The 16,468-nt window shown below is 42.9% G+C and overlaps 1 protein-coding gene across 1 annotated transcript in view; it reads left to right on the top strand.

The window, feature by feature from the left end:
- Window positions 1-1,343: 1,343 nt before the first annotated feature.
- The window catches only part of CDC45 (cell division cycle 45), a 28,759-nt gene continuing 13,634 nt past the window's right edge, over window positions 1,344-16,468 (top strand). Inside the window, exons 1-10 of the mRNA XM_084820357.1 lie at window positions 1,344-1,446; window positions 3,222-3,281; window positions 6,625-6,717; window positions 7,408-7,545; window positions 8,695-8,832; window positions 9,895-9,950; window positions 10,824-10,872; window positions 11,851-11,912; window positions 15,370-15,420; window positions 16,308-16,427. Coding sequence (XP_084676483.1) covers window positions 1,396-1,446; window positions 3,222-3,281; window positions 6,625-6,717; window positions 7,408-7,545; window positions 8,695-8,832; window positions 9,895-9,950; window positions 10,824-10,872; window positions 11,851-11,912; window positions 15,370-15,420; window positions 16,308-16,427 — 818 coding nt within the window. The 5' untranslated portion in view covers window positions 1,344-1,395. The remainder of the gene's footprint in view (window positions 1,447-3,221; window positions 3,282-6,624; window positions 6,718-7,407; window positions 7,546-8,694; window positions 8,833-9,894; window positions 9,951-10,823; window positions 10,873-11,850; window positions 11,913-15,369; window positions 15,421-16,307; window positions 16,428-16,468) is intronic.

Below are 16,468 nucleotides of genomic sequence, written 5' to 3'. Positions count from 1 at the left end.
AAAGTGCTGCGGCGTCGACCGTTGCGAGCTGGGGGAGTTTAGGCCTTTGTTTTTTTTTAAAAAAAACTACATTTCCCAAAGTGCAATTCGAACGACTGGTGCGCGCAGGATATTCTTCCGCGTTTGCGTGTGAGAGAGAATGAGGAGGGAAATGAAACCAAACAGTCTCTGAGGGTTGTGTGTGTTTTAGTGTTTGTTTGTTTTTTGCCTCTTCTCCCGTTCTTCCCTCCACCCAAGAATGAGTATGGGCTTGTTTTGTGTGTTTTTTGCAATCCTCCAGAGGGTGGGGACTTTTAAGAAAGAGGCACTGCCCACACCAAAGATGGCGGCCACGACGTCGACCATATTTCGAAGCCTCTCTCTTATTCTTTGCCTCCTCTAAACAAACAAAATGGTGGTTGGAACCGCCTTCCCCCGCGCGTGACCAAAGAGATATATTTGCTGCGAACAGCACCACGCTATCAGAACTTCCGGTTAAGATTGGACTCCTCCATAGGCGGAACAAGGCTGGTAGTAGGCTAGGCTGTGTTATTTTTTAAAATTTTGTACAACGCCTAGAAAAAAAAAAGAGACGTATTATATTAATTATATTACACACAGAAACCTATGTGAAATGTAAATAAAGCTAGGTTGCTGCTAGGTTTTATTCTGGTTGTACTTTTATATTGTAGTTTTAAGCAGTCAATTAAATTTTATATTTATAAAAATATATATTTTATATATTTTTATAAAATTTTAAATTTTATATTGTTTTATGCTGTATTTTGCGGTTGTAATTTCTGTGAACCGCCCCGAGAGCTTCGGCTATTGGGCGGTATAGAAATGAAATAAATACATAAACAAATAAATGAAATAAATACATAAAGGTAGCAGGGTTAGAAGGCTTTTTCTTTCCAGCACAGTACCGGGGTGGGTAATACCTCTAATCTGGGCTCCTTTGTATCGGGATGATGATTTCAAGCGCTGCAAGGAAAGGCAGCCTCTAAATCCTGCGATTCTACATTCTTCCCTATGCATTTCCACCACCCTTACCCCGCATATGGAGGGCACCATCAAGACGCAATCAGGAGCCGGAAGCCACGCGTTAGGACTATGACGACTGTAGCCCCTCCCCCCTTGCAACCCGCTCCCCCATCCATGAAGAAAGGCCCTGTTGGTCGCCGCAGAAGTTGCGATTGGCGAAAGAGTGGAGAGGCGGAGCGTGCAAGGAGCGTCCAATCAGGATGCCCGGCAGCGGCACGGCGGCGGGAACGCGCGGTCCCATTGGGCGAAATTCAGAGCGTGACGACCAATGGGGGAAGACGAGGGTTTGGCGCCTTCCTTTGAGCGGGGCTCCTCGCATCGCCTCAGGCCGCCGCTGTGGTGGTTGCGCCCGCGGGGCTTCGCTCTGCGGCCATGTTCCTGACGGACTTTCGCAAGGAGTTCTATGAGGTGGTCGTGAACCAGGTGAGCGCGCGCCCTCGGGAGGGCGAGGGCGAGGGCGGCGGCGGCCTCTTTAGCCGGCTTTCCCCGGCTCTGCCTTCGCTGCGGCCCGGTATGTGCGCGCCGGCTGAGGGCGTCAGGCTAGGCCGCGGAGTTCCGAACCGAGGACTCCCCGCTCCGCTGTGTAGCTTCTTGGGTTGCCTGGAGCTGGTCGCTCTTTCTCAGCCTGGCCTACCTGACAGGGTTGTGGTGAGGAAAGGGGTTTTAAAACACGTTTCAGGCACCCAGCGAATTTTCTTTTACACCCTAATTTGCCCTAGCCCAAGGCTGCGGAACCTGTGACCATCCAGATGAATGTTAGACTGCAACTCCCATCACCCCTAGCCATTGGGCATGCTGGCTTGGGGCTGGTGGGAGTTGTAGGGCATCAACCTTTTGCGGCCTAAGGCTGCCCATCAGTGCTTTAGTGCACCACCGTACCTGTCTCCTGAGAAACCTGTACGAGGGTCAAGAAGCAACAGGAAGAACCGGACATGGAACAACCGATTGGTTCAAAATTGGGAAAGGAGTACGACAAGGCTGCATATTGTCGCCTTGCTTATTTAACTTATATGCAGAGTACATCATGAGAAACGCCGGGTTGGATGAATCACAGGTCGGAATTAAGATTGCTGGGAGAATTATCAACAACCTCAGATATGCAGACGATACCACCCTAGTGGCAGAAAGTGAAGAGGAACTAAAGGGCCTCTTGTTGAGGGTGAAAGTGGAGAGTGCAAAAGCTGGTTTGAAACTCAACATTAAAAAAACTAAGATCATGGCATCTGTCCCCATCACTTCCTGGCATATAGAAGGGGAAGAAATGGAAGCAGTGACAGATGTTATTTTCTTGGGCTCCAAGATCACCGCAGATGGTGACTGTAGCCATGAAATTAAAAGACGCTTGCTCCTTGGGAGGAAAGCTATGGCAAACCTAGACAACATAGTAAGAAGCAGCAACATCACCTTACTGACAAAGGTCCATCTAATCAAAGCTATGGTTTTCCCAGTAGTAATGTATGGCTGTGAGAGCTGGACCATAAGGAAGGCTGAGCGCCAAAGAATTGATGCTTTCAAATGGTGGTGTTGGAGAAGACTCTTACAAGTCCCCTGGACTGCAAGGAGGTCAAACCAGTCAATCCTAAAGGAAATCAACCCTGACTACTCATTGGAAGGACAGATACTGAAGCTGAAATATTTTGGCCACGTAATGCGAAGAGCAAACTCCCTGGAAAAGACCCTGATGCTGGGAAAGATTGAAGGCAGAAGGAGAAGGGGACGGCAGAGGATGAGATGGCTAGATAGCATCACTGATGCAATGAATATGGACTTGATCACACTCCGGGAGAGAGCGGAGGACAGGACGGCCTGGCGTGCTATGGTCCATGGGGCACGAAGAGTCGGATACGACTTAACGACTGAACAAAAACAACCAATGCATGTTTAGTCCTACAGCTGGCTGGGGGATGCTGAGAGCTGTAGGATTTTGTTCTGCCTAAACATGCATAAGATTGCACCCTAAAGGCTCAATCCTATGCATGTCTAGATAGAGAAAAGGCTTACAACTCCCAGCATGCCCCAGGCTGGGGGATGCTGGGAGTTGTAGGCCTTTTTTTCTGTTTAAACATGCATAGGATTGCATCCTAAATCTTTCCTTCTATCTATAGCCAGCATTTTGATGGGGCAGGTGGCTGCAGTTCCTAACCCTGTGGTGTGCTATTGTCATAAACACTCATTAAAATGTCTCTCTTTTTTTGTAGCGGGTGCTGCTTCTTGTCGCTTCAGATGTTGATGCATTGTGCGCTTGTAAAATACTCCAAGTAAGTTTCCTTTTGTTGTTCTGTTAATATGTCAAAGACAAAATATTTAAAAAGTTATAAGAGAATCTATAGGAAGAGGGCCAGTGTGGTGTAGTGGTTCAAGTGTTGTACTGGGAGTCAGGAGATCCAGGTTCTAGTCCCCACTCAGCCATGGAAGCTCACTGGATGACTTTGGGCCAGTCACAGACTGTCAGCCCAACCTACCTCACAGGGTTGTTGTTGTGAGGATAAAATGGAGAGGAGGAGGAGGATTATGTACGCCGCTTTGGGCTCCTTGGAGGAAAAAAGGCAGGATATGCATGCAGTAAATTAGAAAAATAATAAATTATGTGAGTGGACAGCTTGTGTGCTTTCCTGCTTCCATCATTGTGACGTTTGATCATTTTAATTTAAATGTTTCTGTACTCAGGTAACAGAATCTTGTAAATGAGAAAGCTATATAACAAAGGCTGGTCTTGGGTGGTGCAAAGTTTAAAATCGCAGTTATGGTTCATATAGGTTATACCAGTTCTGGAATTCAGTACTTTGCTGATTGTGGTGTTCTAAGAGGGGTGACCAGTTGTGTCCACATTACCCTTTTTGCTGTACTAGCAGCTGGATACAGAGGCACACACAGGAGCCTGCCCCGTGCCAGAGGTTCTGTTTTTATCTTAATTGAGGAATTCAACCAGTAGGTGTACCAGAATGTGCATATGAATGTGATCCCTTCATGAAACTTAGTGGCGGTATAGAACCACGTATAGTAATGGATGTGTGAAATGCAACAATTGGGATCAATCTGTTAAGTAGACTGCTGATGGACTTTCTAAACAGTAATGGCCTGGTTTGCACATACACTAACCCATGGTGTAGTTTGTTGAAATCTGGCTTGTGATCACCCATGGGGAGTTGTTGTGACGCCTAAATCTGGTGCGGCTTCCAAGGGATGGCTGATTTTTCATGAACAAGCCACCCTGAGAACCCATGGGTTGTTGTTGGTTTTTTTTAGGGTGGCGTATCATGACGTCTGAACCTGGCAGGGCAACTTCATTGTGGGTTGGTAAATAAGCATATGTTTACCTTGAAATTGTGTGTCTTTACTGATCCCCCTCACTGCTCTGCCTTGAAATTTGCATACGTTTACCGATCCAGCTCACTACCCTGTAACCCACATGTACATCTTATAACTAACAATGGAGACCAGTGGAGGGAAGCGACAAGCATGAAGTGGGGGTTGGGGCAGCCGAAAGCATCCAGCAGCTGCAGAAGAAAGATCTTTTTGGGGGGGGGGTTACTTCAGGAGAAGGTGAAGCAGCCTATTTTAAAAAACAGAAGGTGTTTGCTAGCAAGGGAAGCAGGGAAGAGGGGAATGAAATTGACAATGACATTGACAAGGGGGGGGGTATTGGTATGCTTGACTAAATAGCAGACAGGCAGTCTTGCATGCTTGCGCAAGACCCCAGGGTGGGGGGACGGAATTGCGAATGCATTACTGCGTTCATAAGGGCTCGGAAAATTAATTCCACTTGGCAATCTGATGAATGGTTCCTTCAGGAGCTGGCAACTCCAGCAGACCAAATGAAGAAAGACTGCTGATGTAGGCACCAAGAAAACGAGGAGTTCTGCCGCAAAGACACCTGGAGTACATGCTGGGAGCTGGCTGGAGGAATGAGGGGGAAACAAGCCCCAGTAAGCTGCAGAGCACCCAAACGTCTTGTCAGGTTCGCAAGCCAACAACCAACCCATGGTGGCTTATTCTTAGAGTGGCTTAATGTGATGTGTAAACTCACCCATTGTGTTCAGACCCATCGCCGCAAATAAACCAACTACAAACCACAAATAGAAGCCATGTTTTGTTGTTGGCTTATGAAATCCAGCTTGTTTAAACCATACCTTGTGCTATCTGAACCCAGAACTATGACTTATGCCTGGCTTGTTTGTGCTGCTGTCTGCCCTGAAACAGAGGCATCCAACAAGAACAACCTGAAAATGAAACTGCTCTGAAAGTTGACAAAATGGGCAGAAGAGAAACAAACTAGAAATGGGGACGACGACGTAGTTTATTTCTTTGTCTGCAAGACAATTCATGACTAAAGCAACAAACTATGGTTAACATAAACCATGGCTTAGCATTACATGCGAACGCAGCCAATGTCAAAGGTCTGGGGAGTGGACGGTTAACGTCATTGTTATACACACACACAAACACACAACTTTAGTCACTACTGCTGCCAGGAAGAGCCAGGAACCACAGTCTATCCAGCTGCCCAAGAGGAGGTGATCCAGATTCAGAGACATAATCATAGGAAGGGGGCTATTGTCCCATGTGATCACTGTGGAACCTTTAAAGAGCAGCCACTGGAACACAGTAGTAACTTTTTCCAGTCACCACAGTTGATTTTTTTTAAAAAAAAACCCTTAATGTTGTGTGTAAATTTTATTGTAAATCACATTGGAGCCTGTTAGGCGGAAAGGCAGGATATAAATATTTTCCATAAATGAATAAAATGTCCCTGTACCTTTAGAAATTTGGGTATTTCAAGATTTTTTATTTTATATGATTGGTGGAGATAAAGCTGATTATTAATAATATTGTAATTAAGGGATTGTGGAACACTAAATTAGGACTACATTTGATCAGATGTATAAGAATATTGATTATAGTCAGATGGCAAAAAATTTGCTATTCCCCTCCTCTCCCCCAAAGTACATTGATTCCCTAATCTTATTTTTATAAACTCCCTAAGCACAAATGGAGAGTCTGTAGCGAATTTTTTCATATAGAAACTGCATTCTGGATAGGCTTTGTCATTATGAAGGAGTTAATGTTAACCTTTTTGGTGCTCCGTAGCAGCTACAAACTCCATTTTGTTTGCAAAACTTTTTTTTTAAGTTGGAGGGGGGTGTTCCACCAAAGTTCAGGGGTTGACTGGGGCAGTATGTGGTCCTCAGGGACCATGTTGTCCAGCACTGATCTATGGATATGACAATTTTACAGAAAAGGGTAAAACCCTATCCTTTCATGGTCCACTGGAAATACTGGTAAATGGCAAGCAAAACAAGATCTATATTAGGCAATGATTCCCTTCCAGTCTTATAATCTTTGGGACCCTTTGCCACCTTTAGTGTGGAAAAAATGCACTGAAATAAGGAATAGATGGTTTAACAATGTGTTTTATTTACAGAACACTAGAGTTTTAGATTGCTTGGATCCTTGTGCTTACCCTTAAGTAAATCCATATTTACTTTTATGCGACAGAGTTATGTGATAAATGTTGAGCAAGAGCCATACACTGCAATAGTATGGTAGCAATGGTGATTGGTCTTTCTCTTATACTAAATTGTAACTTTCATTTCTTTTGAGGCTTTATTTCACTGTGATCACGTGCAATATACTTTAGTCCCAGTATCTGGATGGCAAGAACTTGAAACTGCATTTCTTGAACATAAAGATCAGGTAAAAACATACTTAGAGAAAAGAATTACAATTTTCTTTCTTGTATTTTCCAGTACAGAGCTATGTATGTTTGCTCAGAAGGAAGTCCTGCTAACTTCAATGGGGCTTATTCCAAAATAATTCTGCATATGATTGCAGAGGCAATCCAATCCTATGCAGAATTAGGCATGCCGTTGAAACTGATATAGGAAGCTGCCTTATACCAAGTTGGACCATTGGTTTATCTAGCTCAGTATTGCCTACACTGACCGGCAGCAGCTCTCCAGCTTTTCAGACAGGAGTTTTTCCCAGTCCTGCCTGGATATGCCAGTGATTGAACCTGGGACCTTTTGCATGCAAAGCATGTACTCTGTCACAGAGCTATAGCCTTTCCCCAGATGTACCTAACTCTGTATGACATTGCTCCCTTAATCATTTTTGTTGTTGTGGCCTAGGTTGTCAGATAAAACAATTTACGTTACGCTTAATCTGCATGTAGCTCTCTTTCAGTTGTGGTCAAGTAGAGAAATAATTTTATTTTATTTTTTCAGTCCCAGGAACTTAGCCATAGGAAATATAGAGAACTGGGACTTTAGCATAGCTATGAGAAGATGTGATTTTATGGGAAGCATTAATATTTTGGATACAGAATACCATTTCACAAATGACAACAAGCCTATTGACATATTAATCTGATTTGTTTGTTTACAGTTCCAGTATTTTGTTCTAATAAATTGTGGTGCCAATGTTGACCTGCTGGATGTTCTTCAACCTGAGGAAGACATCATTTTCTTTGTTTGTGACACTCACAGGCCTATCAATGTAGTGAATGTTTACAATGAGACACAGGTAAATTCTACTTCTTGAGGAAATGTAAGATATGAATCAATTCACGCTAAGGTAGATAAGGACCAGTTTCCTCTGTGCAAGATCACTGCAGGTCATCAACCCTTAACTAAACATTTAACTAAACCCTTAGCAAAACATTTAAGCCCAATTATAGAGAATCAAAGGAGTTAGAATCATAAAGTTGGAAGAGACCTCAACGATCATCTAGTTGAAACATCTGTCGATGCAGAAAATCTGCTTCTACAGCATCCCTGATAAGTGGCCATCCAGCCTCTGCTTAAAAACCCCTAATGAAGTAGAGTCTTCCATTTTCCAAGGTTGTCTGTTCCAGTGTCAAATAAGTTTTACCATCAGAAAGTTCTTCCTAATATTAAGGTAAGTGGGTAAAGAGATAAGGACCAAGTACCCCACAAAACAAATAACATGACTATTGAGAAGTACACTATCTTTCGCTGTACCAGCTTCTGGGAAGTCTCCCCCTCTGTGGCCTGTTCTGCTCCAATATGGAAAGAGCTTGACTCAGCCCCCAAGCTAAGGTGTTTTCTAGACTCCAGGCGTCTGAAGTAGCTTGATATCATGTATACTGTGCTCCCGACTGTCTTCTAAAGTTTTTACTCTGCATTATTATTGTACCTAAAATTACTTCAATAAAACAGAAGTTAGAAATAAACAATAAGCTAGAACTTCAGAATAAAGAAGTGTGAATGCCTTTGAGACAAACACTGTGTTAAAAGAATTCCATAGATCACTGGGCCTCCCAAATATAAAAGGTTGATAAACAGAGGTGGGGCTTTGTGATTAGTTTTCTGCGGTTTCATGCTCCTATGACTTTATATTTTGTTACCCTGTTATCACTTCCACTCCCTGCATTACGCATTTGAGCATACTCATGCGGTGTCCAGGGCACCGCTTCCTTCCAAAATTAGGCAGCTACTTGCTAACATACCTGGCAGCAGCTCCCTTTGGAGAAAGGGGTAGCGACGGCACTGTTAGTATAAAACAGAGGAAGTATAATGTAAGCATAGTATAAATGTAGTACAAAACATAATAAATTAGTTAATATGTCTTCCTGAGTAACCTTTTATTTTTCACTTGGATTATTATTTTATTTTTAAATACTTTACGTAATTAGCATTTTTGTTTTGCTAGATCAAACTCCTGGTTAAGCAAGATGATGATCTTGAAATTCCTGCCTATGATAATATCTTCAGGGATGATGAGGATGAGGATTCTGGGAATGAAAGTGATGGATCAGAGCCTTCAGGAAAACGTAGACGATTTGAAGAGGTTAGATCTTGGAAGAGTTTAAATAAAATATACCAAGATATTGAAGGAAAAGGATATTTTCTATCACAGGACAAAGATTGTAAATACACTTTTGTAATTTAGTAGCATGTTGTTGTGTGTTTTGTTAGCATGTCAGGTTATATAAGCTTCAGGGAGTTAGAATTCAGAAGCTGACTGTTCTTTCAGAATCTTGAAAATATTTGCTCCTTCGTTCCAGTCTGCTTGGCTGTATTATTGCTTGTAGCTCACTTTCAAGTTCTTTGCTATTCAGAATATTTCACAATCACTTATTTTTAAGGAATACGTATTCTACCTTTTAAGCCATCATGCATTCCTTAGCATTACAACAACGTTGTTGCTTAATAACAACCACAACATCTTCACTGGCTAGGCACTGGACATAAATTATCCCTCTTATATTAGTGGGGTTGCTATAGATCCCAACAGCTATTTAAAATAGTTATAAAATGTTTTTAGCAAACCTAAACTACTTCATATACCATGACCTGGTTCACACATAATGACAGCCCATAGGGTTTAAATAACCCATGGGTTGTTGTGTGCATGAATGGGAGAGAGCGGGCGTGCTGCCTCCCACATGTCCACCACTTCTGCTTTTACTCAACAGCCTACGATCTGCCTGTTTGTAGGTTGTTGAGCATGATGTGCAAACCCAGACCAATGAGTTGTTTAGGGGCTAAACAACTCAGTGGTTAACCCATGATTTATTGTTTAGGCTTTTTGTTTGTTTGTTTCTGTTTTGCTGTCTGTTCTGTTAACATTGTGGGGTCCAATGTACCCCAGTAGTTTTTGTGTTGGAGTGCGTTGTTGGAATTTGATACCAATAAGATCTGTTTTTTCTCTCACTTTGAAATAAAATCGTGTCTTTATTTCCAGTTAGTAAAGGGGTCTGTTGGGTCCCAATAGCAGATACTGCAAAGAAAAAAGAAAAATGTGGAGGCAGGTTAAAACAAGGCATGGCCTACACATAGGACTACTTTACAATCTAGTATGACAGGACACAGAAGGGAAATATAATTTGCTATCCTAATCTCTGTATAGGAAATAGTGGAAAGAACAATGAAAAGACGCCAAAGAAGAGAATGGGAGGCACGCAGGTATGTTTTCAGACTTTCCATCTTCACACACTGTTCCTTACAACTGTAAACTTGAGATTGCCAACTCTGAAATATTAATGTGGTTAGTGGTTAGTCTAGGAGAGAGAAGCTTAATTCATACGACATTTACCTAGTAGATTTGAAAGTTTGTTTTTATTAAAACACAATAAAATTCTCCAACTTGTGTTCCAGTCTACATATCATGAAGGCAACACTTTGTGCTCAGTAGTTATCTGTTCCATTTACCCTTTTAAAATAATCTGTCAGGTTTAAATTCAGCTGTCCCAGGCAATCTCGATGTCTTTACTCAGACGGTAGGGTATTATTATCAAGGGGAGAACCTGGTCACTTTTACTGGGAAATGCTTCTCTTATTTCAGTGGAACTTGATGCTAAGTATGTCTGTCTGATTGCAGCCTAAGATGAAATTGCATGAGAACATGGGAAACAAATCCTCTACAATAACTTCTTATGACCATTGTTCATATTTCTACCAAGGGTGGAAATTTCTACCACTGTTCATATTTCTACCACTGCCACCTTCACTTCCAGTGCCTCTTCAATTGCATCCTTTGCCCCAGTCTAAAGATTAATTTATGTGTACGGGATTTCTGCTTGGAATGACTGCCCCAGTTGGTTCAGTGGAGGTAGCATTATACGATCTCTCTACCTTTGTAGAAATGGATCCAGTATTTCTGCTGAAATAAACAAGGAAGACTTTGCATGCAAGAGCTCCATGTATGCATCTGAGTGCTCTAGATTGGGCGCGCTGTTTTTCCACACTTCATATTAGAAATATTTTAAAGAACGTTAAATTTAACCTTTTGTACTTAATAGCTATGGAAGAGCAATGATTCATTTTTCTGTTCTTCAGGCAAGAAATTATTTTTGACTATGAGCAGTATGAATATCATGGGACTTCAGTAAGTATTAAATATCAGCCTGACAAAACCATGGAGGGGAATTTTCCCAACCAATATGTTATTTGACTACAACTACAATTCCCCCAACCATTGGCCATACTTACTGGGGCTGATGGGAGCTGTAGTCCAACATCTAGGGACCAAAGGTTAGAGAGGCTGCTTTGTTACATAGTAAAAAAATACTTTTAAGGCGCAATCCTATGGAGATAGGCAGCTGCCTCTGAACTCAGAGGCAGACGCCTATCGAATGCAGGGCAGGAGAAGCGCAGAGGGGATCGACCCCTCCGTGCTTCAGCTGCCCTGCATTTGTGGCTAGACAGCTGATTTCGGAGGGGGAGAAGCAGCTGTTGGACTACACATAGGATGTGTCGTACTGGCATTTCTGCCTTCCCTGTTCCAGAACGCCCCGTTTTCACCCCTCCATGCTCCTCTTCTGAGCGCGGGGCCGTTCCGAGCTAACTGTGAGGCAGCGCAGGGGGAGGTCAGATCTCAGGGAACCGACCTATCCTATGGCCATCTAGCTGCTGACTACCAGCCATAGAATTGCTCCCTTAGTTAATTTGTGGATATTACTTCGTGTAAAGCAAGCTTTGGCAGAACCTCAGTAGTATATTCTTTATAAACAAATTCTGTTGTGCTGGGATTCTTGAATCGCAACACCTTTGGAAAAGTCACATTTCCTCTCCTTGGGACACATCCTTTTCACAGTTATTTTTAAGCTGCAGTGTTTGGGAATATGGAAACATATGCACCGCGCTGTTCTTCAGGGAGAAATATGATTAGCATTCACTGCTAGCTTATGTGCAAGAAAGTCTGTTTCACTATCAAACGGTGAGGCGGGAATGAGCTATGCTGTCCCTTACTTTTTAATAGGAGCAACAGAATTGCTTCTGCAATGCGCTAAAAATGTTTGTGTGCATGTTATGTCCATCCTTCACTCATGCTGATCTACGAATTGTTTTTCCTTTTGTTTTGTAGTCTGCCATGATGATGTTTGACTTGGCATGGATAATGTCCAAAGATCTGAATGATATGTTGTGGTATGTAGTCTCGTTTGTGATAGTAGGATTGCTGACTTAATCCCAGAGCTGTTCCAACCTGTGTAGAAACTCCATTGTTCTAATGAAGAAATGATACACCAGGGGTCCCTAACGTGGTGCCTGCAAGGACCTCCAGGGGCACCCAGAAAGCTCCCCCACCCCTGACCCTTTAAATGTTTTAAGAAAAAACCTTGGAAAATGTTAGAACAGTCTTCTTTCTCTCCCTTTCACGCCTCTAGCCTTGCTCTTTCTCTTGCCTCTTCCCCTCCTGCAATACACTATAAGGTTTCTGATTTTTGTTTTGACACACACAAACAACTGGTGTGGCCATAAGGAAGAGTTTGGAAGCTTTTGCTTATTTTTGTTTAATCACAGCTTGTCATGTTGTCTAAGCCTGGCAAACTGTGTTTAATTTTATCTATGGTTTGTCTGAAACAAGCCAACTTCAAACCATGGGTAATGAAGTTGGCTTATTTCAACAAACCATAGTTAGAATTAACCACGGTTGAGGGCTCTGACGTAATGCTAAACTGTGGTTAGCTGAAATTGGAAGCAAAAACTTCTGATCCATGGCCACACTAGACCAGGAGAGAGGACCAGGGAGCACACAAGCCCAAGGTTTATCTAGTCTCATTCCCATCATGATCAACCAAAATGTATTGTAATGCATGAAAACAGCCATGCTCTGATTACCTAGTTTTACTGAATGTGTTTTGTTTAATAGTATTGTACAAATGAGTCCTCCATATTCAATATGCATGTGATTATAAAGTTGGAAGCTATCAATAAGGTGATTTCAGGGATTAGACCTGATAGACAGAGTGCCTGAGGAACTATGGACGGAGGTCCGTAACATTGTTCAGGAGGCAGCAACGAAATCCATCCCAAAGAAAAAGAAATGCAAGAAAGCAAAGTGGCTGTCTGATGAGGCTTTACAAGTAGCTGAGGAAAGAAGGGAAGCGAAAAGCAAGGGAGAAAGGGGAAGATATACCCAACTGAATGCAGAGTTCCAGAGAATAGCAAGGAGAGACAAGAAGGCCTTCTTAAATGAACAATGCAAAGAAATCGAGGAAAACAACAGAATGGGAAAGACTAGAGATCTCTTCAAGAAAATTGGAGATCTCAAGGGAACGTTTTGTGCAAAGACGGGCATGATAAAGGACAAAGAAGGCAGGGACCTAACAGAAGCAGATGAGATTAAGAAGAGGTGGCAAGAATACACAGAAGAACTATACAGGAAAGATCTGAATGTCCCTGATAGCCATGATAGTGCGGTCACTGAACTTGAGCCGGACATCCTAGAGAGTGAAGTCAAGTGGGCCTTAGGAAGCATTAGTAACAACAAAGCTAGCGGAGATGACAGTATTCCAGCCGAGCTATTTAAAATCCTAAAAGATGATGCTGTTAAAGTGCTGCATTCAATATGCCAACAAATCTGTAACACTCAACAGTGGCCACAAGACTGGAAAAGGTCAGTTTACATTCCAATTCCCAAGAAGGGCAACGCCAAAGAGTGTTCAAACTACCGCACAATTGCGCTCATTTCACATGCCAGCAAGGTGATGCTCAAAATCCTACAAGCTAGGCTTCAGCAGTATGCGAACCGAGAACTACCGGAAGTACAAGCTGGGTTTAGAAGAGGCAGAGGAACTAGAGATCAAATCGCCAACATTCGCTGCATCATGGAGAAAGCAAGAGAATTCCAGAAAAACGTCTATTTCTGCTTCATTGAATACGCTAAAACCTTTGATTGTGTGGATCACAACAAACTGTGGCAAATTCTGAAAGTGATGGGGGTACCAGACCACCTTACCTGTCTCATGAGAAACCTCAGGAGGGTCAAGAAGCAACAGTAAGAAGCAGACATGGAACAACCGATTGGTTCAAAATTGGGAAAGGAGTACGACAAGGCTGCATATTGTCACCCTGCTTATTTAACTTATATGCAGAGTACATCATGAGAAATGCCGGGTTGGATGAATCAGAGGTCGGAATTAAGATTGCTGGGAGAATTATCAACAACCTCCGATATGCAGACGATACCACCCTAATGGCAGAAAACGAAGAGGATCTCAAGAGCCTCTTGTTGAGGGTGAAAGAGGAGAGTGCAAAAGCTGGTTTGAAACTCAACATTACAAAAACGAAGATCATGGCATCTGGCCCCATCACTTCCTGGCATATAGAAGGGGAAGAAATGGAAGCAGTGACAGATTTTACTTTCTTGGGCTCCAAGATCACCACAGACGGTGACTGTAGCCATGAAATTAAAAGACGCTTGCTCCTTGGGAGGAAAGCTATGGCCAACCTAGACAGCATAGTAAGAAGCAGAGACATCACCTTGCCGACAAAGGTCCGTCTAATCAAAGCTATGGTTTTCCCAGTAGTAATGTATGGCTGTGAGAGCTGGACTATAAGGAAGGCTGAGCGCCGAAGAATTGATGCTTTCGAACTGTGGTGCTGGAGAAGACTCTTACGAGTCCCCTGGACTGCAAGGAGGTCAAATCAGTCCATCCTAAAGGAAATCAACCCTGAGTGCTCATTGGAAGGACAGATAATGAAGCTGAAGCTCCAATATTTTGGCCACCTAATGCGAAGAGAAAACTCCCTGGAAAAGACCCTGATGCTGGGAAAGACTGAAGGCCAAAGGAGAAGGGGACGGCAGAGGATGAGATGGCTAGATAGCATCACGGATGCAATGAATATGAACTTGAGCACGCTCCGGGAGAGAGCGCAGGACAGGAAGGCCTGGCGTGCTATGGTCCATGGGGTCACGAAGAGTCGGACACGACTGAACGACTGAACAACAACAACAAAAAGCAAACATATTTGATATACGGACAACAAATGTTAGTTGTAGCTACATGGTAGTTCATATGTTTTGCATGCAGAAGGTTCCAGGCTTAATCCCTGGTATCTTCAGTTAAAACAGGTGGGCAGCTTGTGACCCTCCAGGCGTTGTTGGACTGCAACTCCCATCATCCCTCACCATTGGCTATGCTGGTTGGGGTCAATGAGAGTTGCAGTCCAATACACCTGGAGGGCCACAAGTTGCTACCCCTGAGTAAAAAGGTTCCCAGGCAGCACAGTTGGAAAAGATTTGGGAGGGCCTCTGCCAGTTGGACTAGACCAGCTTTCGCACACTGGGCATTCTCTAGATGGCTGGCTAGGGCATGCTAGGCATTGTAGTTCAACACATTTTGAGGGCACCCAGGTGGGGAAGGCTGGAGTAGACAGTTCTTGGTCTGGCTTGGTCTAAGACAGCTTCATATGTTCAGTGGGAAAATGGAAGAAAACGTTTCATGGGTATCAGCTAGTCATAACTTTAACGTACCTGAAAGCTTATTGTTTGAAATATTTATATTTCTTGGAAAGCATTAAGTATTCGTACACTATTCAGTCACAGCATGGTCAGAGAGAATATCTACAAATATCTTCATTCCCTTTTGTTTTTTTTTAGGTGGGCTATTGTTGGGCTAACAGATCAGTGGGTTCAAGACAAAATCACTCAGTAAGTGTGCCGTAGGTACCTATTTTAAATTGATTTTTAGATTTTTAAATGCTTAGCCACCTTTGGCATCCTGGTGATGGGACAGAAAGGTAGGCTATGAATATTTTAAATAAATAATAATATAAGTAAAAACATCACTTTCCACAATTAAGGCTAGGTCAGAACTTTTCAAGCGATATATGCCCACTTGTGGGCAGAGCCATCCCCAACACTGAAGTAAATTGGGAAAACTGTGCTGACTGAAACCTGTGTGCGACTGGAGTTCCTATGGACAAATACAGTATTGATAGTGTTTGCTGAAATTATGCATGCTGTTAGGAGACAGAGTTTGTTTCTCCTTGATGCCAAAGGAACTTTATCACATGCATTTTACTTACTAACATACTGTCCCTGATGAGATGACTTCTTTCCACATATCCCTAAAGAAAGGGTGGGCAGGCTTCAGGCTTGCAGGATGTACTTTGTTTTTTATAGAACCCAGCGACTCACCAACCAGAGCCACGTGCAAAATAGTAGCTAGATGGTTAAGGTGGGGGGACAGACATACACTTTGAATTAAGGAACAGGTTACCTACTGTGCACATGGTCAGCCCTGGAATTTGTTTTCAGTACCAGAACTGAGTTCCCAAAATCCACTCCTGGTTTTCCCCCAAACTTTTGTCATTTTCAGCAGCCTAATGTAGAAGAGTGATGGGGTGGAGGCTCTGCTATTGTCAAACAGTCCGGAGTCAAGAGCCCTTGTAAATCTACTGCAAATCAGAGGTCCACTACTAGATTCCAACCTACCTTTTGCCCACCCCATTGCTTAAGTGCAATTGAGCAGATAATACAGCTTTGAAGAAAAGAAGTTGAAGTAAATATTTTGTACCTGTTTTCTTTATCAAAAGAATGAAATATGTAACGGACATTGGAACCCTACAGCGTCATGTATCCCGGCATAACCATCGCAATGGGGATGAAGAGAACTCCCTTTCTATTGACTGCATGAGAATAGCATTTGAATATGAGTATCCTACTAAATAATTATGGGGGAACAATGACGAAGGCT

This window comes from Heloderma suspectum, chromosome 13, assembly GCF_057233095.1.
Source record: "Heloderma suspectum isolate Gila_16-S chromosome 13, 16-S_ref, whole genome shotgun sequence".
Lineage (NCBI taxonomy): Eukaryota > Metazoa > Chordata > Lepidosauria > Squamata > Helodermatidae > Heloderma > Heloderma suspectum.
Note: the sequence above shows the minus strand (reverse complement) of the source record. Positions and strands in the feature narration are given on the sequence as shown.